Raw genomic sequence first — 27,577 nt, 5'->3', positions numbered from 1 at the left:
AACTCAAGTAGGTATTATAATGCATCATATGACATATAAATATATGAATATATGTCAACATTAACTGATCCGACAGAGATAGCGACAAAGCTCTCAATAGATGGCGGCCCCAACAGAATAGAAAAAAGGGAGTAAGGCAATCACTCATGCCAACGCTGTGAGAAACATTCCCATCAAAAAACAGTAAGACCCCAGACCCAGAGAATCATCAAATCACAAACAGAGAAAAGCTTTTGTTGAATAAACGAATATCCAATTTGACAATGGAGCTGCAAATTTCCACCGAAAGGGAAAAAACCCACAATAAAATTTATATATATATAAAAAAATCATAATAAAGATACATACAAAAAGTTTTCGATATCACCATACACTCGCCATCTCTTTCTTGCTGTACAACCTCCACCTGATATTATTTTCTCTCAAAACATTTGTGGGGTTTATCCTCAACTAACCCATATATTATATAAAAGACCAAAACCAGAGGCTATTGAGGACTAGACTTTTTCTTCATCAATCAATTTTTTCAATTTATAGATTATTGTCGATTTTTTTGGTGATTATTGTATTTTTCCCTGAATAAACTTAATATAATCCAAATTGTAAGAAGATGTACCCAAAAAATTTTGAGAAAGAGAAAGGAACTTTAGTTGGTGTTTTGGCATTTAACAGAGAGGAGACCTACGAGGAATGCCTTTTCTCTTGTGTATTTGCCTTCTGGGTTTCAAAACAGAGCTCATCCAGGCTTGATCAGATTCATCAGAGAAATCTATTGTAGATAGTGAAGATACCTTTTCCTCTGTACTAGCTTCTGGGTGGTTGTAGTTTTCTTTCCAGGAAACATCAGGAAGCTCCTTTATTGAAAATATCATCTTCTTGCTTTCATCTATAGGCTTCACTGGCAAAACTGACACCTGCAAATGTTTAGAATTATATAAAATTATATGTATCGTCAAATCATATATGATTCTACCAAGTTTTGAAGAACATCCAAGTAGGGTAGTTTATGTTGATTACCTTGCATGCAATGGAGCAGAAGCGATTAGGCAGGTCTTGTATGTATCTTCTACATGCTTCACAGGAACCACCAGTCTTGGATTTGGTTGATGGCTTTGAATCTTTAAACTGAGGCCGTGGATTCAAATGCACTGCTTTTTCACCATTGATTTTATATGTCTGACAAAAGCACAATTTCTTTTTATCAGAAACTTCACAACAAACTCTAAGCATAAATCTAATCTCAGAATTAAGGTTCTTGACTCTCAGTAGCACATAGCAGTAAACTTAACTGAGACTGAATCAGCCATCAAACCTAAGAATTTAATAAACAATCAACAAAATTTGTACACCAAAATTTGAAATTATTCATGTTCCTTATTCAATCTGTGATGAGATAAGAAACTTGATTGCATACACACGCATATACACATAAAAAACAGAAATTTATCATCAATAACTACTTGTATTACAAAACAATAATTCGAACTTTTACTCAACAATCAAACTTTCCAATTCAATTCCAATAATAAAGAAAACAACAACAGTCCTGTAATTAAGAATTAGGGAATAGCGCAAACCTGAATTTTAGAGCAATCAAGGTACTTCTGCATATCTTGAATGCGAACAACATCTTGATAAACATATTTGCAGATCTGAAGGCGCTGGTGGAGGCAGTGAGCCGTCAAACAGTGACGGCAAAGTCCGATATTGCAGTCGATGCAGAAAACATTCTTTTCATTTTTTCTCAGGTCCTGGTGATCAATACACGAGTCAAAGAAATTGGTGCGCAGTAGTGTAGTAAGCCAATCTGGTTTCTTCTTCTTTATCAAAATCCTGCACCCAGCCTGCACAGACAATACAACAAACAATTCCGAAACATCAAAAACTTACCCCAAAAGACTCGAGCCCATACAAATTTTGATTATAATACATAATTTAATCAATTCATGAGAATTTTTTCAATTTTGACGACCTAAACAATAATAGTTAAAACAACTGAATCTAATTGAATTGGATTGAACCGAATCGACATGAAAGAAGGGAAGGAAAGAATTGTTTACCATTTGTCCGGTGCAGGAATTGGATTGCTTTGACTGACGAATGATCAAAACTAAAAATCGAGAAACAGGGTTTTGCGCAGACGAAAGCGAAAAAAAGGAGAAGAGAAGGAAGAGCAGCAGAGAGTGAAATGGAAATAATTTGAGATTAAGAAGGTAGAATATAAAACAATTATTATTCAATTAAAAAAGGAAAATAGAAAAGGAAATCTTTCTCAATAATCAGTAATCACTCCTAACAGAGCAGAGTGGCCTACTCAAGGCGGGAACGTATTCCGCATCTTCACCGTTGATACTAAAATCAATCCAACGGCTTCCATTTATTGTCGTTTGTTAATTTCTTTTAATTTAATTTCTTCTTTTGGGTAATGGTAAAATAGTAATTTTGGAGTTGGTGATGGATAAAACGGGAATGAGAGAATTATCACATGCAACCCACGGAGTTAAATCAAATTTCTGTGACGATATAAAAATTCTTATTTCCTTTTTGTAATTTTATATTGACTGGTGATTTTGTTTCTTAAATAATTTTTTAGGAGAATAAATAATTGATTTTCTTTCTAATATTTACTTCTAATTTTTTAATAACTTCTCTAAATTTTAGGAAAATTACAATTTAAATTACGGGTCGATAAGCCTTAATTATTGGCAGAGCTCGAAAGATAAATCCAGCAATACACCAATACGTATATACTTATTATAGAATATTAATGACGTCATAAAAAAATAAATACTAAGAAATTAATGGACGGAAAATATTAAATTAAAAGTAGAGTGGACTTAATACTTGAATAGCTTTAAATGAAATATACTGTAAAAAAAAAAAAAAAATTAAGTTAATTATTAGTAATGTTTTAAATGGAAAAGGGATAGAGATTCAACATTTTGTTTCACCTCAAATTTCTCCAATTTTGTTAATGAAAATGGTTAGTCATGTACCCAAATTAAGGCGGTAAAAATGTCAATTGGCAGTAGCATATAGATGTACAAGTATAAATATATGTGTGTGTGTGTGTGGGTATATATATAATTATGATATAAAAATAACAAGGACAAGCTGTCTTCTAAGACTGAATGGGAAAGTGTATTGAGATTAATGAAACCCCCCTTATTTACTTTGAAATTTTTTATGTTTAAAGTTTGTAATAAAATCTAATTACAAGGAAGAAATTAAAAAGAAAAAGAAAAAAAAAAAAAAAGTTGAAAGATAGAAATGATTGCTTACCAGAAGTATTGGCCTTCGACGGATAAAGAAAAAAATTTCAATTATTGACAAGATATATATCTTCCTATTATTTTGTTAATTATCTTTTATTAAAATTTGACTTTTCTCTCTCAAAAGAAATTAATTTAATTTAAAAAAGATTTGACTCTCCTTAATCATCTCAAGTTTTCTAACCCATTATTTCAATTTTAATTATACGGTTTTACAAAGGAAAAAGAAAATAAAGAAAATCAAACAATTATATAGAATAATTTTGTCGGTACGATTCAGTACAAGATATTGCATAAGAATTTCTCTAATTTATTTGTCAAAAATCCCCACTAACTTTTTTTTTTTTTTTTTAATATAATTTCTCAACTTTACATTACATCTAATTGAATAAATAATTAATTTTGAATATTTAAAAAGTGATATATGTAAGTTGTAATGAGATATAAATAATCTGTTTATCAGATATTGATAATCTGATTTAAAAAAATTGTAACTGAAACAGATTTTTCTTTCGGAAACATAGGCATATAAACAAGTATTTGGACATTTGAAAAATTAAGAAACTAACTAACTAATTATAATAAACCTATACTAGTTAAGTTTATTACTTATAATAATCTTTACTAATTGCTCCATTCACTGATCTTGGATCATCTATTGTTACTTTCCCTGACTTTTCAACTAAATGACTCCAATGCAAGAATTTCTAGCTCAAGCAGCTGAAATAGTTAATTATTAATGCATTAATCTAGCAAAAGGCTTTCATATTCTATACCGAGGTTTTCTACAAGTTCAGATCTTATGTCCGAGCTGCTTATGGCGTCCACCAAATTACCAAATTGCCGAAGTTATTGTGAATCATGAAACAAATTGAGTAAAATACTTTTAAAAACCTTATTTTTTTTTTTATTTGCTAAATAATTACTTCTCAAGGCCTAATGATAAGAAAATAAAAGGTTACTCCCTGCAAAAAGAAATCAGTTGAAATAAATTAAATTAGCAGCAATTATGCAAGAGTATAAATTTACATTTTCTCTAATTGTTTGTCTTCATTTTTTTTTTTTAGAAAAATACTCAAAGGGTATATCTATGAAGGAAGCACCCCCATAAATAAATTTCAAAGTAATTGGCGGAGCTTGGTAATCTCTGATTCTCTGTGTATGAAGTCATGTTCTGAAATCAGCAATCAATCCTATGACAAAATTGCGGGTAGACCTCTATGAAACTCAATTTCTCAAATACTAAACAGTTTGCTGCATGGAAGTTGAAATCTGTTCTTGATATCATGCCTTGTTGCTCAGAGACCTCAATCCATTAGAGATCTGTTGCTGGTTGTTCACATACCTCAATCCATATAGATATTTGTTGCTTTAATTGAGGTCTTATTTCTTTACACCAGGTATACGTATGTGAAAAAGTAAGCAGCACTTGAAAGAGCCAGATGCTTCTAATGAGATTGTACAATTCTTGTTTAAATTAATCAAAGTGAAGATGGTAGTTCCTCTTCCGGCACCTATTCACATACCAAGTGGCATGCTTCTGTAGGCCCATACCAATCAAAACTTTTAGGCTTGTCAGCATAATATAAGTCATGGCAGACAAAAGGAGAATCCAGAAGATCCTCCACGGAAGGGGATTACAAGGCAAATGAGCCGCAAATACAGGAGTGAGCACCCGAATAACCTGAAACCCCCCAAAAATACTATATTAGACCAAAATTTAGGACAGGGAATAATAAAAGTCAAGAAAAAGCAGTTCAAATTGTCAAAGGATAAGTTTTTAACATTTTTAATCCAACTTCAGCAAAAAGAGACACACATGTCTCATGGAAGTAAATTGACATGTCTTGGGGCTACCCTCTACTCCTTCGCTTGAAGAATTTTTAAGAGCATCAATGAAAACCACACTTACTTCCTTGTTCTCCTTTACATTCCCACCTTTTCAATTCCCATAAATTGAGATTTGATGGCCCATCGAAAACATACTTTGATGTAGGATAAACTAAAATTAATTTACTTATTTAAGGATATAGGGACAAAAACCTATACTATCATACTTACGGCTTTTTAGATATCACATTAAAAGGTCTTAAGCATCACAACTGTTAATTGATTTTATCACATAATTAGAAAAGCGAAAAATTCCCTTCATTGAATAATTGAATGATGATATCAAGAAGATTACTAAAGATATTTATAAGAATGTTAGGTTTTTTCTAAATAGGGTTAGATTGTAAAATGTAATTCATAAGATTAGAAATATTACTCCTACTAAAATGGGAAGTACTAATACTAATACGCTTAGAAAACAATACTATTAGATAGGAAAACTATATACCACTACAAATAAAATCTTAAAATTACTACAGCTATCATAATAGACTCTTAAATAATATAATAGTTTTATCTATAATAGAACTATAATTCCTAACCTATAAACGCAATCTTGAGTTAATTAATGCTGCATCATTCTCCCTTGTCCGGAAACTTATCCACGAGTTTTAAGCCAGTGAATCATGTAAAACATTGATCTTCAAGCTTCCTCGTGAAATTGTAACAAACTCTATGTTTGGTTATTCTCTTCGATAGCAAACATAATGCAAATACATAATTATTTTTAAGGGAGTGAAACCTTGAAGGTAGGATGCAATCAATATATGGACCAATTTGCGCTTCAACTTTATCCTTAAGTTGAATATCACTAGAGCTAATTATTTGCTTAAGTTCCTTATTGCATTGAGCTTTCATAAAACTCTCTTTAGGAAGTGAAAGCTGTTTACTAACTTCAACATCTTTACTCTCAAAAAGACACGACAGTTCTTTTTTCTTCCTCAACAAGACCTTTCTCTTTATCCTTTCATTGACAGCATATGTTGTTGGACGTCTATATTTATTTTATCTTTGGTGATCATAGGTTTAAGCATTGGTAGTCTCATCATGCCAGACATGTCAATCATAAAATCAAGGTTGACTAAGAAGAATATGTGTGAACATTATAAGAAACTACATCACAGAAGGTTTAACCAATTAACCATAACGAACAGAAACAAGACTTCTCTGAGCTATATAGATATGTAGTTTATCTTTCTGAACTAGTAGGTATAGTTGCATATACGGTTGCATTGAAAGATTGTTTAACTGCAGAAAGTGAAAAAATATTCTTGCAATAATCCTCATGAATAACAAGTTTCTAACTTTCTATTTTCACAACAGGTTAGAGTTTGAGAAATTGGAGAATGCCTCCATCTTCACTTTAACTGCATGGTTGTATTTAGTAACAATCAAGAAAGGTTTGTCAATTCTATCATCTACAAGGACTTAGCTATGTTCCTTACAATTTCACATGTTTAAAATTCTTCAATCACACTAATTTCCAATGAAGACGAAGCAAAATATGAGAATAGCAGACAAAAGTACCTAGGAATAGTGTTGAAAGTGCTGAAAACCGATCTGAGAAGTCATTCTATGTGAATCATTTTGGTCAAACTCAGTTAAAACAAATTAAAACACAACACAACTTTGCAGTGCCCCCTCGGGGTTGAGCATGCGTGGGGTCCACGCGTCTGGTTCCAGTCACCAGACGGCAGCAAGTTTCTAACAATAGGATCAACTTGCTATGATGATTACAGATATGGTAGAGGTGTCAGACATGGCTGCACAAAAATAGGGGATCAAGGGAGGCAGTTGCTGGAGGATTTGCACCAGGAGTGGTGCATTTTCTAGTGGAGTTTTGTGGCAGGGCATCTGGTGTGTGCAAATCTGAGTCGATGTAGAAGATGTGTAGGTCACCCCCCATTGGTGACCATAAACTGATAACTGAAGATTTTAGAGAAGGAAGATGAAGATTTTCGAAAGGAGAAGAATTCCTTCTCTGATTTTCCTTGCATTACAGAATAAAGAGGGTGTCATTATATAGGCACCTGACACCAGAAAAATATCCTAACAGAATGAAGAAAAAAAAAATATTGTGGTAGCAGGCATCCCCACCTGTTCACAACAAATTCACACAAAATTATTAAACTACCATTTCATGATTTTCTATACTCCCCCTCAATTTAGGATACATAGATATTGAGTAATACTAAATTACATACAATATTATTAAACGCCTCTTCTGATAGTGCTTTTGTGAGTATGTCTGCAATTTGTTGACTGATTGGAACATAAATTAGTGTTATGGCCAAGTCTTCAATTTTCTCCCTAATGAAGTGTCGATCAATCTCAATATACTTATTTCTATCATAGTACACAGGATTTTTTGTCATGCTAATAGCTGATTGATTATCACACCAGAGTTTCATAGGAGTAGAAACTGAGAATCTTAGTTCAAGTAGTATCTTTTTCAGCCACACTCCTTCACATTCTCATGAACAAGTGATCATAATTCAGCTTCAGTATTGCTTCTTGATACACACCAGATTGTTTTTTACTACGCCAAGTGACTAGATTGCCCCACACATATGTACAATAACCAGATATAGATCTCCTATCAATTATTGATCCTGCCCAATCTGCATCGGTAAAGATTTCAATGTCCCTGTTCATTATTTTTTAAAAGAATAATCCTTATTCTGGTGTCATTTTTAGGTATCTCAGAATTCGATATACGGCACTCATGTGTTCTTCAATAGGTTGAGACATGAATTGGCTCACAGTACTCACTGCAAAACTGATGTCAGGTCTTCTGTGAGCTAAGTAGATAAACTTGTCTATAAGCCTTTGATACCTTTCTCTATCAACAGGTTTACTATCAGTTTTGAGACCTACCTTAGCATTTGACTCCATATCAATATCAGTCGATGAGTAAGAAATTTCATTACTTGTTGTATTCTGAGTAAGAAATTTCATTACCTGTTGTATTCTGAGTGCTTAGTTCAGGAGTTGATTCATGACAATGCGTAATTGGTTCAGATACTTTACCATCTTGAATATTATTCCTCCTAATGTAGACACGTATCAACAGGTTTACTATCAGTTTTGAGACCTACCTTAGCATTTGACTCCATATCAATATCAGTCGATGAGTAAGAAATTTCATTACCTGTTGTATTCTGAGTGCTTAGTTCAGGAGTTGATTTATGACAATGCGTAGTTGGTTCAGATACTTTACCATCTTGAGTTTTATTCCTCCTAATGTAGACACGTAACTCACTCTTTGCAAGTAATGTGCTATCAGTTTTTGTGACAAGTTCAAACTCTTTTATAGTTTCAGGGACCGGTTCACTTGTTGGAGAAGGTGTATTTGTCAAAGAAATATGTAGAAGATGTGTGTTCACATCTCACAATTGATATTCAGAGACCGGTTCACTTGTTGGAGAAGGTGTATTTGTCAAAGAAATATGTAGAAGATGTGTGTTCGCATCTCACAATTGATATTCCTGAGTGAAATTCTTCCCCTGAATATCAAGAATGAGATAAAATGATTGGTTTTCAAAAAATGCTACATACATAGTATTGTAAAATCAACGGGTACCTGAGAAAAAATATTTGTATCCTTTCTGATTTGATGAGTATCCAACAAATACACATTTAAGGGTTTTTGAATCTAGTTTCCTTCTAAGATGAGCATGGATGTGAACAGACATCTCAAAGAGTGAGAGAATTATAATATTGGCTAACAGACATCTCACCTTGTCGCAGCTCATGGAGAGTGGATTCAATCTCGAAAATGACCGACATGTTATCCCGACTGGAGTAGAACTCTCGGACAGCTTCCCAAACTTCGTGCGCAGGCTCGTAGAGTGTTTAGAATGTGAACATAAGTAGAGCAGTCAAAAACTTTAAACGGAATTGTGTTTAGAATGTGAGATTTAGGAAAAGACTTGAAGGAGAGTTTCGTAGTGTGTTTTAAGTTTGAGTATACAGGAACGCATCCTATTGATCAAGTAGGTGGTGGTGAGGATAACCTCTCCCCAAAAATATTTGGAAACATATGTAGAGTTTCGTAGTGTGTTTTAAATTTGAATATATGGGAAGGTATCCTATTGATCAAGTAGGTGGCGGTAAAGATAGCCTCTCCCCAAAGATATTTAGGAACATATGTAGTAAACATAAGTAATCGAGCAACTTTAAGGATATTTTTTCTTTCGGCTATACTACTTTACTGTGGGATGTAAACACATGAACTTTAGTGGATAATGCCTTCATCAGTAAGGTATTTTCCCAGGGTGGATTCAAAATATTCGCACATATTGTCTGATTTTAACACTTGGATTGCGGTGTGAAATTGATTTTGAATCATAGTGTTGAATTTCTGAAATATTTGGTTCACTTCAGATTTTTCTTTCATAAAGAAGACCCAAGTAATTCTAGTATGATCATCAATGAAAGATACAAACCATTTTGTACCAATAATGTTACTTACACGTGATGGTCCCCATACATCACTATGAATTAATGCAAAAGACTTTGAAGATTTATATACCAAATGTGGAAAGAAATTTCGAATATGTTTAGAGAATTGACATACTTCACACTAAAATGAAAGTAGACTTTTATTTCTGAACAAAACAGGAAATAGTTGTTTCAAATACAAAAAATTTGAGTGTCCTAATCAGTAATGCCATAACATGATAGAGTGGTCATCATTTGAACATCCTACAGAAACTGAATTAGCACATATTGCATTTGAAGTTTGTCCATTTGAAAGAGATGTTTCAACTGGTTGAAGATATAGTCCTGACTCCAACCTAACACTGTCAATCGTCTTCCCCGAGGCCAAGTCCTGAAATACACAAAGATCAGTCTCAAACTTAACAACACAGTTCAGGTCCGTAGATAATTTGCTCACAGATAACAGATTGCAATCCAAATTGGGTACATAGAGAACTTAATGTAGTGTCAAACATGGTGATATATCAGTTGAGCCAATTCTTATCATTCTAAAACTTGTTCCATCAACATTTTTTATAGAAAATACCTCCTTACACTCACTGTATCGGTGAAGTAGTGAACAATCTCCTGTCATATGATCAGATGCTCCTGAATCCACAATTCACATTTGCCTTTTTTGGAATAGGCAGATAAACTAAGTAGGGAATTACCTTTTTGTGCAATTCAAGCATTACCGAGAAGACTCTTTAGTGAAAACATCTTTAGGAGGGCCTCCATCTGTTCTGGACTAAAGGGAGCGCTGTCGGGTTAAGTGTTTGATGTATCATCCAAGATTGTTAGATTTCCGTGATGAATTTATGGTCTGATGGGCTTCTTCTCTCCCGATTTTCTATGAAGCTTCCAACATTTCTTACAAAGATGGCCTGGTTTTTTGGAAAATTCACACCATGGCCGTCCTTTCTTTCCTCGAAAATCCGTGACCTGGGTGGTGAGTGCCGGGGCGTTCTCACTCAGTTGAGCAAGTTGGGTTTCTCCCATCATCACCTTTTTCCGGCTCTCCCCACGGCAGATCTCAGAAAAAACTTCTCGAATGCTCAGCAAGGGCTTTATGCCTAACACTCATCCTCTTACGTCATCCAGAATTTTGTTCAGCCCCATTAGAAACTTGAATATCCTCTTCTGATCAACAATCGTTTTGAACTTCTTTACATCTTCGGAACAGCTCCATTTGTGTTCTTCGAAGACATCAAGCTGCTACCAATTACAAGTGAGAGAATTATAATATTGAGCAACATATATCTCACATTGTTGCAGCTCATGGAGGGCGGATTCAATCTCGAAGATGATCGATGTGTTATCCTGACTAGAGTAGAACTCTCGAGCAGCTTCCCAGACTTTGTACGCAATCTCGTAGAGTAACAAGTTCTCTCCAATCTCAGGAATCATGGAGTTTACTAGCCACGACATGACCATGCTATTTTCAATCTTCCAGGCTCGCGCATTTTGGTCGTGTGCTGGTGGCGGTGTAATTTCGCCAGTCAAGTATTCGTCATGTCTTTTTCCTCATATGAACAGCAGCACTAATGAAGACCATTGCAGATAGTTATTGTCGTTAAATTTGTGACTAATGATGAACGATGAAGACTGTTCCACCAGTCCGGTGTTGATGGGTGTAGGTAGATAAGCACCCGAGAGTATTACAGGTTGAGAGGAATTTTGCTCATCCGTAGCCATCTAAGGATTTAGCTCAGTCGGATTGAAGCTTCTGGATCAGAGACGCTCTGTTACCATGAAGATTTTAGGGAATGAAGATGAAGATTTTCGAGAAAAGAAGAATTCCTTCTCTGATTTTCCTTGCATTACAGAATAAGGAGGGTGTCATTATATAGGCACCTGGCACCCGAAAAATATCCTAACAGAATGAAGAAAAAAGGAATATTATGGTAGCAGGCATTCCCACCTGTCCACAACAAATTCACACAAAATTACTAAACTACCCTTTCATGATTTTCTACAATAACAAACTAAAATTAATTTGCCTACTTAAGGATTTAGGAATAAAAGCTTAGACATCACACTTAAGGTTTCTTAAATATCATATTTAATAAGTCTTAGTTATCACATTTAGATTTGATTACCACAAAATAAAAAAATTAAAAATTATTAAAGTTTTTTATTTAATAATTGAATAATGATCTTACAGAGATTACATAAACTTACAGAGTGTTAAGTCTTTCTTGAATATGATTAGACTAAAAAATATTAAAATTCATAAAATTAGAAATATTACTCCCATGAAAGTAGGTAATACTAATGCTGATAAGGTTAGGAAATAATCTTATTAATACAAATATGAAAAATAAATATTGATAAGAATAAAATCCTAAAATTACTAAAAACTATAATAATAGACTTCTAAGTACTTTAGCAATTTTACATTTAATAGAAATATGATTTATAATCTATTTTGACAATCTTGAGCTGATTCATTCTACATCACTAAACCTCAAGTTTTACTTTGGTTAAATGTCTATACTATTCTTTTACTTAATTACCAATCTATCCTTGAGATTACATAATTATATCATAAATTTGACATTTGAGTCAATTCAACTATCCAAAAAATTTAGTGCAAATGGCATTGATTCAAACATCAGTTATAATCCAGCTCTATGTATAAAACACAATAGTGATAAAGTATTGGACCAAACAAACCTATAGGATTTTTGTTTACCAATAAATGATAACACGGTATTTCTGTTTCTGCTCCCCCTTCAAAATCGATACACGGTTATGAATAAGACTATTAATTATCTCACTGTTTTATGTTTCTCGTTTCTTCTTGGGAAAAAAAATTCACATTCTTTCCCCTTTCCTTTTCCTCTAAACTCCCAAATATAGGGTGAATATCCTCAACACTGAAAAGACAGCTTAAACTCCCTCCAAATTTAGAATCCATTTGAAATTTCGTTACCCTTCGGCAACTACATTATTATGTTCTAAACATAGAAGAGCATTGCTGGACTGTTGTTGCCCCACTTTTTGGACAGTCTTTTTTTTTTTTTCCCTTAATCTCTCTTTTATTTCTTAGATAAGCATCTGAGATTCTTAAGAAAGAGAGAGAGGGAGAAAGAATAGTAAACTGAGCTTACTGACCAGCCCCATGGACATGGAGCCCCTCTCTTCCATATGCATGGGACAGCTACCAGACTTCCCAAGGCACTATTAAGGCCCAGCTCCAAAATCAGCTAAGGCTCTTATCGAAGCCCCTCACCAATGATCTAACCCTTGGGCTGGGAGAGCCCTTCTCATTTAAATAAATAGGAATTCCCTATATCAGCAGGAATAAAACAATAGAAAACTATGTGAACAGCAACCACAAGTACTACAATAGGTGCATACCACACAAGCTGGTGCCAGAGGAACAAAAGTCAGACTCTTCTCGGCTTCAGATTGAATATTCAAAGTCTAAGGACAAGATCAAAAAAAGAAATTAGGTTTCAGAAAGAAAATAAAACATCATATACAAGAAAGAATAATATAAACATTAAAGGTTCAATTTCAACATGTTAAAAGGAGAAACCAATAATGAACAGCTAGAAAAATAAACAAGAACTCTGATGGAAAGCCAATTTAAGGGTTAAAACCCTGAAGATGGCTGCCAAAAAGAAGATAATACCTGTTTGCAAAGCTCTTCTAGAAACTCAGAGTATGCAATGGGCTTGATGCCATTGAATTTGGCAAGGAACGAATGTTTAATGATATCGATTAACATTTCACAAACGAAAACCATAAGAGCATTCTGCATTGTTCAATTAAGAAGTATAAGCAAACCAAATAAAGTGTTCCAATTATTTTTCCTGTCAAAAGCAGAGTGCACTAACAATTTCAGGTGAACTAACCAAAAGAAAACTTTCAAACCAAGGACCCTCAGCCTCCAGAAGATTTTGAGCTAAAACGAATAAGAGAAATGCTGAAATGTGGAATCTCTCTATTGAATCTGGTTGTGAACAGTGGCACAAAAAAAATTTAATGAGACCAAGGCAAAAATACATGTATACCAGAAGAGAAACAAGTGCTGAAATATAAATCTGTCTATATTGAATTTGATTGTCAGTAAGAAAATTTAATGAAAACAAAGAAACTGCACATGTCCAGAAGCTGTCAAATCTTGTTGTGAATAATGGCAAAAGAAGATTCAATTACACCACAAGAGAAATTACAAACTTGAAATATGAGATTTCTACATCATACCCTCTTGACCTTAAGTTGAATTTAAGCTAAATATGGGAGAGCATTATAATTAAAACACATATTATAAGGTGTACATCCAAGTATAGATATGCTATAATTTGCGCTTCAAAATTTCCACTAAGAAGGAAAACTAAAGTATCGTTTGAAATTCAACTACTGTGAACAGAAAGGACAAAACTTTACAAGTCTTAACCAGATCTTCAAGTTTAAGAAATTAATGCAGTCAAATAATCTAGCATGCCTACTCATGTTTATGTAACTATTATGGCAGAAAGTACTCGAGAGAGAATATGCTTGGATGGAGATAGATAGAGAATAGAGAGGAGGGAATGGAAAATCATTTTACTTTCTCTTGTTTGTCTGTTTAATTTTTTGAAAGAAAAGAAATTGATGGTTAAAATTTAACAGTCTACTTTCTCTCCCTATATTAATACTGTACTTCTTACAAATTGGTGTCAAGTGAAAATAAAATTAAATTAGCCCAGTAAAAAGTCTAAGCTACCCTCACTACACTGCTAAAATTATAAAATAGACATTTTCCTTTATTTCACCCAACAACTAAACAACTTTAAATAATATTCTCTCTCTTTACTTTCTATTCCATTTTTTAACATTCAAACAAGAGAAGAAAAATATCATTTCTCTTGTTGTCCAAGACCTCTTTTATTTTCTCTTCTCTTCCTCTTTAACTCTAGAACGTACCCTTAATAAATAAGAACCAATCTTATTCAGAGAGAACAAGCATTTAACATCAGTTTATAAAGATCAAAAACAAAGAAGAAAGTTAACCAGCGTAAGCCAGACTGTGAATATTATCCTTGCTGAAACGTTTGAACACATTGCTTTTTATCTCAGAAAAGTTATTGGATACCAACAGAGCAAGCAACGCATTGTTGTGAGCTATAATAGATGTTGATAGCGTAATTGCCTGAGCTAACAAAATAAAAGAATGAAAAAGTACAAAAGTCAAGGAACCAAATGGAAAGATAAATTCTTCCACACCAAATAAACAACTATATTTCTAAGAATAAGGATATTTGACGCCGCCATGGTCAATGCTTGGTCTGAAATGAATCTCCAAATCCAAAATCTCATCTTTTCATGAGAACAATTGGCAACTCCTTCAGCAGAATTAAACAGTGTTTGCAATACATCACCGCAAAAATTTTGGCATAGTTTGTCAAATATCTGTAATGCAAAGCTTTATGTCAGTAACATCAAGAAAATGATAAAATTAACACAAATCAATCCCATTTCAGTCCAACAGAGAAATGATAGCACAAAACTGATGTCCATAAATGAACATTTACCCAATCTAAGATGGAAAGTTCAATGAAAAAGTGATATCAATCTATACTGTAGCACTGAATAACCCACGCTAGAAGAAATTATGTGCACAAGTGTTTAAGAATTAGAACACTTAATTCACAAGAGAGAGGGAGAGAGAGAGAGGTTAACCATGCATATTTTCTTACCTCCAACACATTGTACACCACATAGAGTTTAATTGTCCCTTGACCTCGAATCATGTGATATATTAAGCTGATATCTGAAGAAAAACATTTTTGTTTTCAAAAAGGAAAAACCAAATGTAGACAGGAAGAACATAATCATTAGTATTACACATCAAACTCCTGGACAAGTTACTACTCCAAGTTAGCAGACAGAGTCCTTAGGCAATACATGATAGCTGAAATACCTAACATATAGGCAATTCTACACCCTAGCTAACCTGTTCGCTCCAAAAGAATGACCCCAACGATTAGTACAAGAAAGCAGCCAAAATCAGACAGCTCTGCTGCAGAAGGCCTCTTGAACTGCCTGCCACAAGTGTGGTTAGGTTATTTTGCAATAATTATTTAGATTAAGATTTCTCAAACAAGGGAATCAACAAAGAATAATAACCAATTAACCGCTATCAATTTAAAACCAATTCTGACACCAAATAAGAAAGGGAGGATGGAGCACAATGTTTATGTTTAAATGTAGATCCAATTTAACCGACAATGCACAAATTTAGATTGGTCCTTTCTTGAAAGTAAAAAAAGAAAATCATAGCCAAAAAAACAGAACCTTAAAGAACATAGAACTATGATAAAAGTATCCTTCTTTAATGCTAGTATGAAGCACTTGTGCTAAATATGATATCATGCAAATTCAAATAATTCCAAATAATATTTGAACGACTCTGGGACACTAAGATCAAATAGCAGCAGCCTTCTTCAGATCCACAAAGCTGACCAGACTATGGCTTACCATGTACCTGCTGTCAGAACATGAAAGTATCATAGATCGTGGTAATCTTTTTGGGGAAAATAAAATGATGCATGATAATTGTGCTATCCCTGCACCTTCTAGCAATCAAACTCCAAAAGCATACCATGAAACCACATTTTGTTTCAGCACCTTCACTAAAAACAAATGGTTTGAATAAAATATCGGATCCCTCAAAGGATAAGCAAAAGAAGTTGAATAAATCTTTTTCTTCTTCTGTTTTGAATAGCAGAACTAGTGCAATGTCATGCACAATCTATAGCTGGATATCACAAAATCTCCACCTTTTATGCAAACTGAAAAGTTTCTTTTAACAGCTTTCTGCCTCTGAATAAACTTTCAAGCATGGAACTATTTAACAACTCCCAGAATGAAACATTAAAGGAAGTTGCAAAATCATTCTCCTAACAAATATACATCCTAATAAGGTCAGAACAGACAGATACAAGCATGTCATGGAACATGCAAATTATGGTTCAAACATAAAAATAAATTAGTAAATGTTGTCTATTTCACCAACCAGGAAAATCAGTAGTCTGCCAGTGCAAGTGTGCGTGTATACTTGTTCTACATATGTGTGTAAGTATGCATGTGGCTTACTGCAGGCATGGCTTGTTTCCAAAAAGTTCAAATTAAAAGAAAATAACTAACCTCTTAATAAGAATCCTCCAAACAGTCGCCGCGAGCCTTGTTGGCATGATAGTTAACAATGATAGAAATGAATCAAAGCAGACAAAGAAGCCGACATCTATAAGCTGCAATGATAGTTTTGCATTTGAGAATGTCTTTCACCAAGATACATTATGTTGCTATAAAGTAGCTCACTTTGAGCAAGTACTCAACCATTGCTAATATCCCAGTTTCTGTAACTTCCTTCACTTTAATTTCAAAAGACATAACAATCTAAAATTTGATGCCTAATTATATGAACGGAGGAGATCTCCTGTCTTCAGCATACAATTAAAATTTAAGGCAGAGTGCCCCAAATAATATGAATGGTAACTAATAATTTATGAATATAAATAAACAGAAACTTATGTTCAGTAAATGACACAGAACTCATGGCTTGGAACAAATTGCATTTCCTTCATCTTTAAGTTCATAAAAGGATAACCAGATTACCGCTTCGCATCTCCATGGCAATCGGAAGATAGTATCATATACCCTCTCCCTCTCTTTCTCAGTGCCTAGATTTGTTGTGCTCCTTAATGAATTTCCATTGCACATTTCTTCCACGAAGTATTTCAATGGAGACTTTTCCTCAGAAAAGAGGTCTGAGAAAAATCAAATGTCAACAAAGGGAAAAAGAGCTGCAGTAGGAGAAAGAAATTTTACAGATAACAAATAGACAGCAACAAACATACACAAGAAGAAAATTAGGCCCCATAGCCCAAAAGGGAGGGAAAGTGGACTACTAGATAAACAGACATCAGTAACTATCAAACTCCCCATTTCGATCATTAGAGTTACCTGTTCTATTGTCATGGAGGTATGGCTTTCACAAAAACCATCAAGGTCCCTCATTTCAATACGTGTTAATGCACTCCACCTCTAAAATTTCATAAATGAATTCACTTATTTAGCCCCTTGCTTAATCGCAAGTCAAACAAAACTCCCTTGCTTCAGACAGCAAGAAAAGCCTTCAAACGGGTTTAGTTAAATTTGAAGGCATGTATACATCACTCATAATTGAATTACTAAAATGAAGTGAGGCACTCCGAAAGCTAAATATGTCGAGTTTGTGATAGGAAATTGATTCAATTTCCACATAACAGAAAAGAAAATGCAAATAGCCATAAAATTGTTAGAGATGCAATTCAAGGAAATATTTTTAAGCACCCGTTAAATGGATACTCACAATTAGGATCCTCGGCCATTAGTCGCTTCCAATCCAAAGATCCGGCAGTCTCTAGCTTCGTTTCCACATGTCCGTTCTGCTCACTTCTCCATTGCTGCGGCAGTTGGGGCGCCTTCTCCGTGGAGCTAACCTCCCCAACGCTCTCCTCCACTCGACTCTCGTTGTCAAACCTTGACTCAGACATAGCATCCTCGACATTCACATTGCCACTGGAATTCACATTTCTTTGTCTCAGTTCTCCAAAATTATACGCATTCTGATACACACTCTCCTCCTCCACTGTAGTCACCAAGCTCCCTCCACCACCGCCGCAATAACTGCTTCTGTTCTCATACAACACGTTTTCGCCGATTCTCGAATCATTCGCAGTGGTAGAAACAGAATTCAGATCCTCTGCACGGTTTTCAGTCAGGACATCATTTTCGGGGATTTTCAACAACTCTGTCGCCCTCTTTCTCTTCGATCCTTTATGCTTCTTCTTCCTCCTACTTCCCATCGGCATCTCGCGAGACGATGAAGCGAGGGACTCCGCAACGTATTTTCCCGGTATTGGATCCGATTGTGATCGGTAAAGCAATAGCGATTCCTCTTCCTCTAAGTTGCTACTTCTGCTTAGAATCTCGAAGGAGAGCCTTCGACCAGAAGATCTCAAAGCCATGGCTTTGCAGACAAAAATTTCAGGCCTGTGGTAGGAATTGTGAGAATACGGGGAAGTTACTGAATTTGGTAAAAACAGAAGAGTGAGTTTTCATTGTCATCGGTGTAATTGCCCCTTTTCGTTTTCTGTGCTCCAAATGTTTGCAGGTCAGGTTTTTGGTTTCAGTATTTGAGATTGTTTGAGAGTGGCGGTGATAGCTTATTAAGATGAAAGCTATTGGCGTAAGTGATGATGTCTGGCTAATCAAACGCTGACACTTGTTAAGTTTTGCCAATTTGGCGTATTTCACAAATTACCCATTAAATCCTTAAAACGATTTTATTTTTAATATTATTAAAAGTCCTAAAAGCCAAATCTACTAAATCTTTAATAATTAAATTTGTCATGTAAAATTTTTGGATCAGAATTTTATTTATCAATTTTACCTACTTATTTTGTCATCATAAGAATGTTTAAATCATACAATATGATCATTTAATCCGAGAATCAAATAATAAAATTAAATAAGAAGAGGGTCACAAAGGTAGAAATAATGTACCAACATTCAACATTATTAAATTGAAATACTTATCATTACTGGTAATTCATATTTTTTAATCATAATTTTTATTAAGAAAATAAAAATATCCAGTTGTCAAATGAATCCTGTATATTGTATATTCTAAATGGAAACTCAAAATGAGATTAATTTTATAATTATATCAGTTCTTAATACTTTAATTTATTTAATTTAAATGAAAATTTTCGACTTTGGTATCATATAACTATTTTATTCTGTACAGCTGATTAAATTTGAGAACTCATCAATCATAAAATCTCACTACTAATAAGAGACTAAGAAAAGCAAGAGAATATAAAAAGTTTTAAAACCAGATTCACTCGTCTGATAAGAAGAAGATAGTAGGTTTCTTGGGCTCGGTGATCTCCACCGTTCCTTCCAGCATCTTCGCAACCTTCCCCATTGATGGTCTCATCTCCGGCCGATCTTGCAGGCACCACATGGCGGTTTTCACCATGCGATCCACCAGATCGAAGTGCGCGCGTGAATCATAGCAGTGTTTGATCTGACGGTCCAGAATGTCCTCCACGTTCGATTCCTTAAACACCTTATCAAATGCCCATCTGGGAAAATACCAGTCCTCGCTATCCATTAACGAGCTTTGAATCTCGAAGTTCCTAACCCCACTCACGATCTCCAGCAACACCATCCCGAAACTGTAAACATCAGCCTTTGGAGTAATCGGGTCCATCTTGATCCATTCGGGTGCCATGTACCCGCGAGTGCCCCGGATCCGGGACATGCTCACCATATCCTCCTTCTTCTTCAGCTTCGCCAACCCGAAATCGGAGATCTTGGGGCAGAAATCATCGCCTAACAAGATGTTCTCCGGCTTGATATCGCAATGTAAAACCCACTCTAAGCATTCTTCGTGCAAGTACGCGATGGCTCGCGCCACCCCGAGCGCAATCCTGTATCGGATGCTCCAGTCCAGCATTGGTTTCGGATTATTGATCTCAACCGGATCCATCTCCCCTTCCCACTCCGACGATGTATCTGCTTCAGATTTGTTGCTGGGTTTATCTCGTCGGGCATGGAAAAGGTATTTATCGAGGGAGCCATTGGATACATACTCGTAGACTAGAATCCTCTGCCCTTTTTCTGCACAGAAACCCCAGAGCCTCACCAGGTTGAGATGGTGCATACGGGCAATAATATTGACCTCAGCCCAGAACTCTGTGTCACCGCCAGTAACGTCCTTCAAGCATTTTACTGCAACAGCACGGTGGTCGCTTAGTTCGCCTTTATAAACATCGCCGAACCCGCCTCTTCCGATCAGATTCGAGAAATCATTAGTTGCCGCTTTGAGCTCTGCGTAAGAGAACCGTTTCGGACCGCCGGCGGGCAAGAATTCAAGACCCAACGTCCTGGCCATGTCTCTGTATTTGATGTACCTCTTTAGAAATGCCCAGAAGAAAACCACGCCGGTGATGAGCTCAGCAGCAAACAGGATGCATATGATGACTATGTTTCGGGTTGTGGTGTTGGATTCTTCGGGTGGAATCGGAAGGCTTATTCGAACAGGACAAGTTGTTTCCATCAATTCGGTCATGCCTGTGAAAGTGGTCTGATCGGTTTCCGATTTGTCAACCCGTAAAAACATTGCAGTGTCTGTACCGGGAGACCAGTACCCAAATAATAGTTGATCAAGCTGCAGAACGCAATAGCCAGTACCATCGTACTTGAATCCGAACCCGAGACATCTCGGATCTGCTAAGCACTTAGACTCGCAAATCGTGAAGTTTTGGGCATTGATGACTCTTTGCCTGGAACTATCGCTGGTGTAGTTAACATAATCAAGCCTGACAAACCTGGTGTTATTCGTGAGTTGAATTTTCCTGTCACAGGCCTTGGGGTCGGCAGGACTTCGCTTGAATCCTGGTGGACAAACGCATGAAACAGAGTCGTTGGTGGGATCACTCATGCAGATGGCGTTAGGCCCACAGGTTCCATGGATGCTACAGATCTCTTGCGTTGCTCGCCATACGACTTCCCATTTGCCAACACTTGGATCCAAACTGTAAATTCTAAAATTCCCATCAACATCAAGTGTTACTCTACGCAATCGCAAATTATCAGATCCATAATCTGCAGATAACACTGTCTTTCCATTTTCTAGAGCCACTTTTCCATCACTTCCCAGCTTCTGAAACTTGTCGCTGGAACTCCAGTACTTTGATGAGTTAAAAACCAGGTCTTGGCAGTCCAAGAACATGAATTTCCCATTCTTTGAGACCAGTTCTGTTCCGTTCATAGTCTGGTTAGGCAAGAAAGTATGTGTAGGATGATGAAAGCTCTCCCAAGTTCCATAAACGAGGTTCCCATTATCATTCAGCTGAAGTTTTGTGGAGTTTGTAGCAGCTGCAGGGGGTTGCCACAAGTTTTGACCTGAAGAGTTGACTAACCGGAGCTCACCACCCGCGGTGATGTCGAGAGATGCGTCGGCGGTGACCGGAGAATCGTCGTTAAGAGACCAAACTTCGGTGGTTTCTGATATGTTGTGAACCCAAATTGAAAAGGTATACAGATCTTTAGAATTGCGTAGTGGCAGAAAACCTGCAGCAAACACGGAGTTTGGGGAGATAAGATTCTTGTTCTGGCTGGGACGCCATGGCGGGTCTGAAAAGGAGTAGGAAGATGGATTCTGGGCGGAAGAGGGTGAGGAGTTTGAGAGAAGGAGAAGGAAGAGGAAAGGGAGAGAGTAACAGGGAGACATGGAGGTCAGATGGGGAGATCTGTGTGAAGGGTGCAAGATCTTGAGAAGGGTTAATTAATGGCGGCTATGTTTTGAATGGTATTCTGTGCGTTGACGGGTGACTTTTGACTAATTCATTTGTGTTCGTAGCTTGTGGGTCGCAGGGCAACTACGGGGCGTGAGCCGTGGGGGATTTTTCTTTTCACTTTTCAGATTATGAATTAGAATTTCATTTTTATTTTCATTTTTGTAGCGTGTTGTATTAAATTTCCAATAAATATAACGCGGCAGTAGATATAATTACAATTTGGGTTAGAAAAAATATAGAAAAGAATAAAATTTCAAGTATATTAATTTTTTAAAGTTATTTTTGTTTTTTGGGGGGGGGGGGCGGCAATTAATACTTTTTCTTTTCGACAAAAAATAATAAAATTAAATTAAAAATATCACAATTATTTGCTATTAAAGACGCCTTTAAAGTTTTGGTTAATATTTAGTTAACATATTAGTTTTTTATAGTATAATGTTTAGTAAGCAAATTTTAATTTGAGCGGAATCTGCAAGCTACGATTGTGACCTTTTTTTTTTTTTTTTTTAATAGAACATTTTAATTGAAATAAAATATTTATTTGAAATATTATGATTAGACCATTTTAATTACTCCTAAAAAAAATCAGATAATTTTAATTTTAGTGAAATTTTTAATTAATAGATAATAATTCTCATTTGATTGCAGCTCTCTATCTATTTGATTTTGATAACGGATCCTTCTAGTTATTGAGTTAAGTAAACTATGCTCTGTGAATCTTACTTAAGACCATTTAAAATTTATTTAACTTGTAAATATATTGTGATAATCAAACCTAATTAGATATTTAAGAATAGAATACAGAAATTTATCCATTAAGATTCTCCTACATAAACAATTTAAGATATCAAATCGGTACATTTGTAACCACAGCAAAAAGAAACTAAGTAATAATGACCTTTAAAATTAAAAATAGGACTAAATGCCTCATCATAAAAATCCAATATTGCTTATATTAACCCTTACCAACCAACCTTTAGATTACATCTCGTGTTTTCTTTTAATGAGAAAAATTCACATATTACTCAGCAATATTTTTACTATAGTTGACGAAGGAATCAAACTTCCAAGTATCGGTAGGCAAGAACATAGTAATTATTCATATATAATATTATTTTATACTTGAATTTAATAGTTTAGGAAAACATGTATAGTTATGATTTAATTACATATTTTACATTAATAGTGTGTCATTATTTATAGATACAGAATTTACAAAATTAAATCAAGAGAATTAAATACAATAAATTTAAAAATATACAACAATTGCATAATCAGAATGATAACTAATTATTTTCCTTGACGAGTTCCCCTTTCCCCCACGACTTGGAATAAATGCAAAACTTGTCTTGAATGTAGTGAAACAATGATTTCAAGAGAGAGCCTTGGTGAATAAGTTTTGTATGTGTATCAAACACAATATTAAAAGTGAGATATAACAACGTCAATATTAATGGGGATAATAAAATGCAGATTTCAAACATAAAACTTCACATGTTGCATTGGAAACCGCATTACACTCACTTCTAATGAAATAACGAACTACAATAGGTTGTTTAGTGACTTGATAAGAAATAAGATCATCTGGACAACTACCCAGATCAACACATATAAAAAGCAGTGTAAAGTGATTGATAAAGGAACAAACTTGAGATTGAGAAATATGGGACTATAAGGAAGTAGTTAGTGAAGTTCAGTAGAAAATTAACAAAACATATTGGGGCCAAGACAACGGTGACCACGACAAAGGAAGGTGAAACACCAAGGTGAAAATAGAACTTATATTTTCGTTATATGGTGGTGTTACAAACGGAACTATGCTAAATGGAGGAGTATTAAGATTAATTAGAAGATTAATTAGTGATAAGATCAAATTAGTATGTTAATTGTAATCGTTTTTATCTTTTCTCTCTGCTATTGTACAACAAAAACTGCATATATTTTCTTTAGCTGTCAGTGAATACGATCAGAAAATCAGAGTAATTTTCTTCTTTATTATGCTCTTTCTTCTCCTTTCTAACATAGTATCAGAGCAGATTAATTAATCAAATATTTTTTTTAGCTCAGTGATTGAGCTTCAAAATTTATTCTTCAATGGCTAGAGAGCAATCAGATGATTCCCAAAACCTGTTCTTCCTTCATAGTGCCGACCATCCTGGGTTGGTCTTGGTATCCAGCCTTCTCAATGGCAACAATTACAACACATGGGAGAGAGCAATCAGAATAGCATTGAACGCCAAAAGTAAATTGGGTTTCATAGACAGAACCTACGATCAACCGAGCAACACCGATTCCACTGCCGCAGCTTGGTTCCGTTGTAATAGCATGGTAACTTCTTGGTTGTTGAATGTTATAACGAGGGAGATAGCTGATAGTTTGTTATACCATGAAAATGCACAATCTATCTGGACCGATTTGCGGCTTCGTTATCAGCAGAGCAATGCACCACGTATCTACTAACTGAAACAGAGCATGAATAACCTTGCTCAAGGGTCACTCAACATCAACACCTATTATACGCAGATGAAAACAATCTGGGACGAGCTCAAAACTTACCAACCTGCTCCAAACTGTCATTGTGGAAACATGAAGGCATGGAATGATTATCAGGAGCAGGAGTTTGTGATGACTTTTTTTAATGAGTTTAAATCCTTCCTACGCTGCTGTTAGGGCTCAAATCCTGATGATGGAATGTTCCCCATCTATTTTGAAGGCTTTCTTGCTGGTGGTGCAAGAAGAACGGCATTGTGCGATCGGCTTCGACGCGTGCACAGAGACAGCTGTAGGGTCTGGTTCTTCCGTTGCCCTAACTCAAGGTCGAAGACGACCCATCTGTTCACACTGTGGACTTGTGGGCCACACTGTGGACAGGTGTTACCGCTTGCATGGGTACCCACCGGGCCTCAAGCCCAAGCCTAAAATGCACTCACCTGTTTTTAATGATGGACACGTCCAAGCCCAAGCCCAAGCCCGCAATGCTTCAACTCAGTCTCGGCCCACTCCTGAAACCATATCATTTAATTCAACTGGCTCTGAGTCCAGGCCCGATTTTTTTCTGCCCACCAAGCGTTGGCCCACGAACAAGCTTCTCCAGAACATAGTTCTTCTTCTTCCTCAGGCACGTACCCGACTGCGTGACAGGTGCAAAACTTTACCTCCATCATTGCCTGCTTACTGGCACTTGATTCCGCTGCCTCGGTCGATGCTCTGAGCACATCGCAAATTCAAAATATTATTGCCCACTTAAGCGCACGGCTCCACCAACCGCACTCCACCATCTCGCCGGACAGCTTCTCTCCCCCCACTCCCCCCACCAATCATGTCACTTCTGATCTTCACACGGCAGGTATATCATTCAAACCCTTCTGCCTTTCTAGTTTCACAAACACACTTACCTCTAAATGCTAGATTATTGACTCTGGAGCCACACATCACATATGTTGCACACCCACCCTTTTCACAACCCTTAAGCATGTTGAACCCATCCCAGTCACTTTACCAAATGGTAGTTCAGTGCTAGTCACTCAACTTGAAAATGTACTCCTCACCGACACCCTAACCCTACATGATGTTCTATTTGTCACTCATTTTTCCTTTAACCTTGTCAGTGTAAGCATGTTGACCACCATCCACAACTGTACGGTTAATTTTTCTCTCCATTCTTGTGTCATCCAGGACCACACTCGAGACTTATTGATTGGGAAGAGTAAATGCATTGACAACCTCTACTACTTAATTACTAGACATTTTCATTTTTCTGCTGTTAATTTTGTTTCCGCTAATTTTAAAAGTAGGCTACAGCACTTTAGAATGGGTCATCCTTCCTATGTAAAACTTCAGTATATTAATAAAGATTTACAGACTTCGAATATTTTTCATTGTAAAATTTTTCATTTGGTTAAACAACGTAAATTGCTTTTTGTTTCTAACAATAAAGTATCTGATCATCCATTTGATTTAATCCACATTGACATTTGGGGTCCTTTTTCCACACCCACTATCGAGGGATACAAATACTTTCTTACCATTGTTGACGATTGCACTCGCACTACTTGGGTGTATCTTCTTCGTCAAAAGTCGGATGTTCTTACTATTTTTCTTGACTTTTATACTCTTGTCCTTACACAATATAAAACTCTCACTAAATCTGTGAGATCTGATAATGCGCATGAGTTGAATTTTCATTCATTTTTCATGTCAAAATGCATTGTTTCTTATCATTCATGTGTTGAGACTCTCCAATAAAACTTTGTTGTCGAACGCAAATATCAACACATTTTAAATGTGGCACGTGCCTTTCTATTTCAATCTCATGTCCCTATTGTCTATTGGGGCGATTGCATCTTGACTGCTGCTTACCTTATCAACGGTACACCTTCCCCCTTGTTATCTAATAAAACTCCATTTGAATTATTATCTCATAAAAAATCATCCTATGATCATTTGCGTACCTTTGGTTGTCTATGCTATTACTCCACTTTCGATAGTCATCGCCAACTTTACCCCATTTCATCCTTCCTTACTTATACAAAGCTTACACCTCAATATCACAACTTTATTTGTGTCATTTCCTCTCACACTGAGCCTACCACCTTCTCTGAGGCTGTCCAGTCCGATGTTTGGATGACCGCTATGAATGTGAAGCTACGTGCTTTAGAGAACTATTATACTTGGTCTATTATTTTTCTTCCACCTAGGAAGAAAACTGTTGATTGTAAGTGGGTCTATAAAGTTAAATATCAAGCCGATGGGACCGTAGAGAGACACAAAGCCCGTCTGGTTGCTAAGGGCTACACACAACAATTTGGCATTGATTTCATTGACAGTTTCTCTCCTGTTGCAAAATTGGTTACTGTAAAAATTTTACTTTCACTGGCTGCTATTCATGGTTGGAGTCTGACTCAGTTAGACGTCACCAATGTTTTCCTTCATGGTGACCTTCACGAAGAAGTTTATATGAATATTCCTCCAGGCTATTCTCCTCGAGAGGGGGAGACTCTTCCACATCAACCTGTTTGCCGACTACACAAGTCAATCTATGGGTTGAGACAGGCTTCCCGACAGTGGTTTCATAAGTTCTCACAAGTATTACTTCAAGAAGGTTTCCATCAGTCACAATGTGACCACTCCTTATTTGTCAAGCATTAGGGTAATGTTTTCCTAGCATTGTTGGTGTATGTTGATGATATTGTTATTGCTGGTAATGATGATCATGTCGTCGAAGAACTCAAAGTTGCACTCAAGTAAAAATTTAAAATGAAAGATTTAGAAACTCTCCGATATTTTCTTGGACTTGAACTTGTAAGAAATGACACAGGAATCACCTTATACCAAAGAAAATATGCTTTGGATCTGTTAACTGAAACTGGATACCTTGGTTGTAAGCCCTCATCTACTCTCATGGAACCCAATATTAAGATGTCTAAAGATGATGGAGAACTTCTGTATGATATCACAAGTTATCAGCGATTGATTGGAAAATTGTTGTACTTAACTATCACTCGTCTTGATATATATTATTCTGTCAATAGACTGAATCAGTTCCTTGCTGCTCTCAAGACCAGTCACCTTCGAGCTGCTTTTCGG

The 27,577-nt window shown here is 35.8% G+C and overlaps 3 protein-coding genes, 1 long non-coding RNA gene and 1 pseudogene across 5 annotated transcripts; 1 reads left to right on the top strand and 4 right to left on the bottom strand.

The window, feature by feature from the left end:
* Positions 1-276: 276 nt before the first annotated feature.
* On the bottom strand, positions 277-2,248 carry LOC110823802 (PLATZ transcription factor family protein). Its single transcript, XM_022054281.2, has 4 exons — positions 2,061-2,248; positions 1,578-1,844; positions 1,018-1,176; positions 277-914 (listed from the first exon to the last, which is right to left on the bottom strand). Exons 1-4 carry the CDS (start codon positions 2,061-2,063, stop codon positions 666-668), a joined length of 678 nt encoding a protein of 225 aa, XP_021909973.1. The 5' UTR covers positions 2,064-2,248; the 3' UTR covers positions 277-665.
* Positions 2,249-4,242: 1,994 nt separating this feature from the next.
* POD1 (POLLEN DEFECTIVE IN GUIDANCE-like protein) lies at positions 4,243-18,837 on the bottom strand. Of its 2 annotated transcripts, XR_015817224.1 has the most exons (12): positions 17,992-18,837; positions 17,256-17,407; positions 16,785-16,888; positions 15,592-15,680; positions 15,335-15,408; positions 14,897-15,047; positions 14,649-14,816; positions 13,508-13,605; positions 13,285-13,407; positions 13,008-13,073; positions 12,762-12,909; positions 4,716-4,956 (listed from the first exon to the last, which is right to left on the bottom strand). XR_015817224.1 is itself a non-coding variant. In XM_022053997.2 (11 exons), exons 1-11 carry the CDS (start codon positions 18,647-18,649, stop codon positions 4,750-4,752), a joined length of 1,890 nt encoding a protein of 629 aa, XP_021909689.2. In that variant the 5' UTR covers positions 18,650-18,836; the 3' UTR covers positions 4,243-4,749. The 2 variants fall into 2 exon arrangements, 1 of the variants encoding a protein (XP_021909689.2); XM_022053997.2 differs by lacking the exon at positions 12,762-12,909 and having other exon boundaries at positions 4,243-4,956; positions 17,992-18,836.
* On the bottom strand, positions 9,749-12,755 carry LOC148268954 (uncharacterized). Its single transcript, XR_015817225.1, has 2 exons — positions 10,316-12,755; positions 9,749-9,996 (listed from the first exon to the last, which is right to left on the bottom strand). It is a non-coding gene; the product is annotated as an uncharacterized LOC148268954 (long non-coding RNA).
* Positions 18,838-19,317: 480 nt separating the features above from the next.
* On the bottom strand, positions 19,318-22,102 carry LOC110823733 (G-type lectin S-receptor-like serine/threonine-protein kinase At5g24080). The gene has a single exon (XM_022054198.2). It carries the CDS (start codon positions 21,922-21,924, stop codon positions 19,525-19,527), a length of 2,400 nt encoding a protein of 799 aa, XP_021909890.1. The 5' UTR covers positions 21,925-22,102; the 3' UTR covers positions 19,318-19,524.
* A 1,931-nt stretch (positions 22,103-24,033) lies between these two features.
* On the top strand, positions 24,034-25,337 carry LOC148268953 (uncharacterized; annotated as a pseudogene).
* Positions 25,338-27,577: the final 2,240 nt, after the last annotated feature.

Source organism: Carica papaya, chromosome 2, assembly GCF_054855325.1.
Source record: "Carica papaya isolate Zhongbai chromosome 2, ASM5485532v1, whole genome shotgun sequence".
NCBI classification, from domain to species: Eukaryota; Viridiplantae; Streptophyta; class Magnoliopsida; order Brassicales; family Caricaceae; genus Carica; species Carica papaya.
Note: the sequence above shows the minus strand (reverse complement) of the source record. Positions and strands in the feature narration are given on the sequence as shown.

Excerpts from the sequence above, each read along its gene's own strand:
- LOC110823733 (XM_022054198.2), bottom strand. The coding sequence starts at position 21,924 with ATGTCTCCCTGTTACTCTCTCCCTTTCCTCTTCCTTCTCCTTCTCTCA.
- POD1 (XM_022053997.2), bottom strand. The coding sequence starts at position 18,649 with ATGGCTTTGAGATCTTCTGGTCGAAGGCTCTCCTTCGAGATTCTAAGC. Across the intron at positions 15,681-16,784 it reads TGGAGGATTCTTATTAAGAG|GCAGTTCAAGAGGCCTTCTG; the intron begins GTTAGTTATTTT and ends CACTTGTGGCAG. Across the intron at positions 13,408-13,507 it reads GGTTTGAAAGTTTTCTTTTG|AATGCTCTTATGGTTTTCGT; the intron begins GTTAGTTCACCT and ends TGAACAATGCAG.
- LOC110823802 (XM_022054281.2), bottom strand. Across the intron at positions 1,177-1,577 it reads TTGATTGCTCTAAAATTCAG|ACATATAAAATCAATGGTGA; the intron begins GTTTGCGCTATT and ends TGCTTTTGTCAG. Across the intron at positions 915-1,017 it reads TCTGCTCCATTGCATGCAAG|GTGTCAGTTTTGCCAGTGAA; the intron begins GTAATCAACATA and ends AAACATTTGCAG.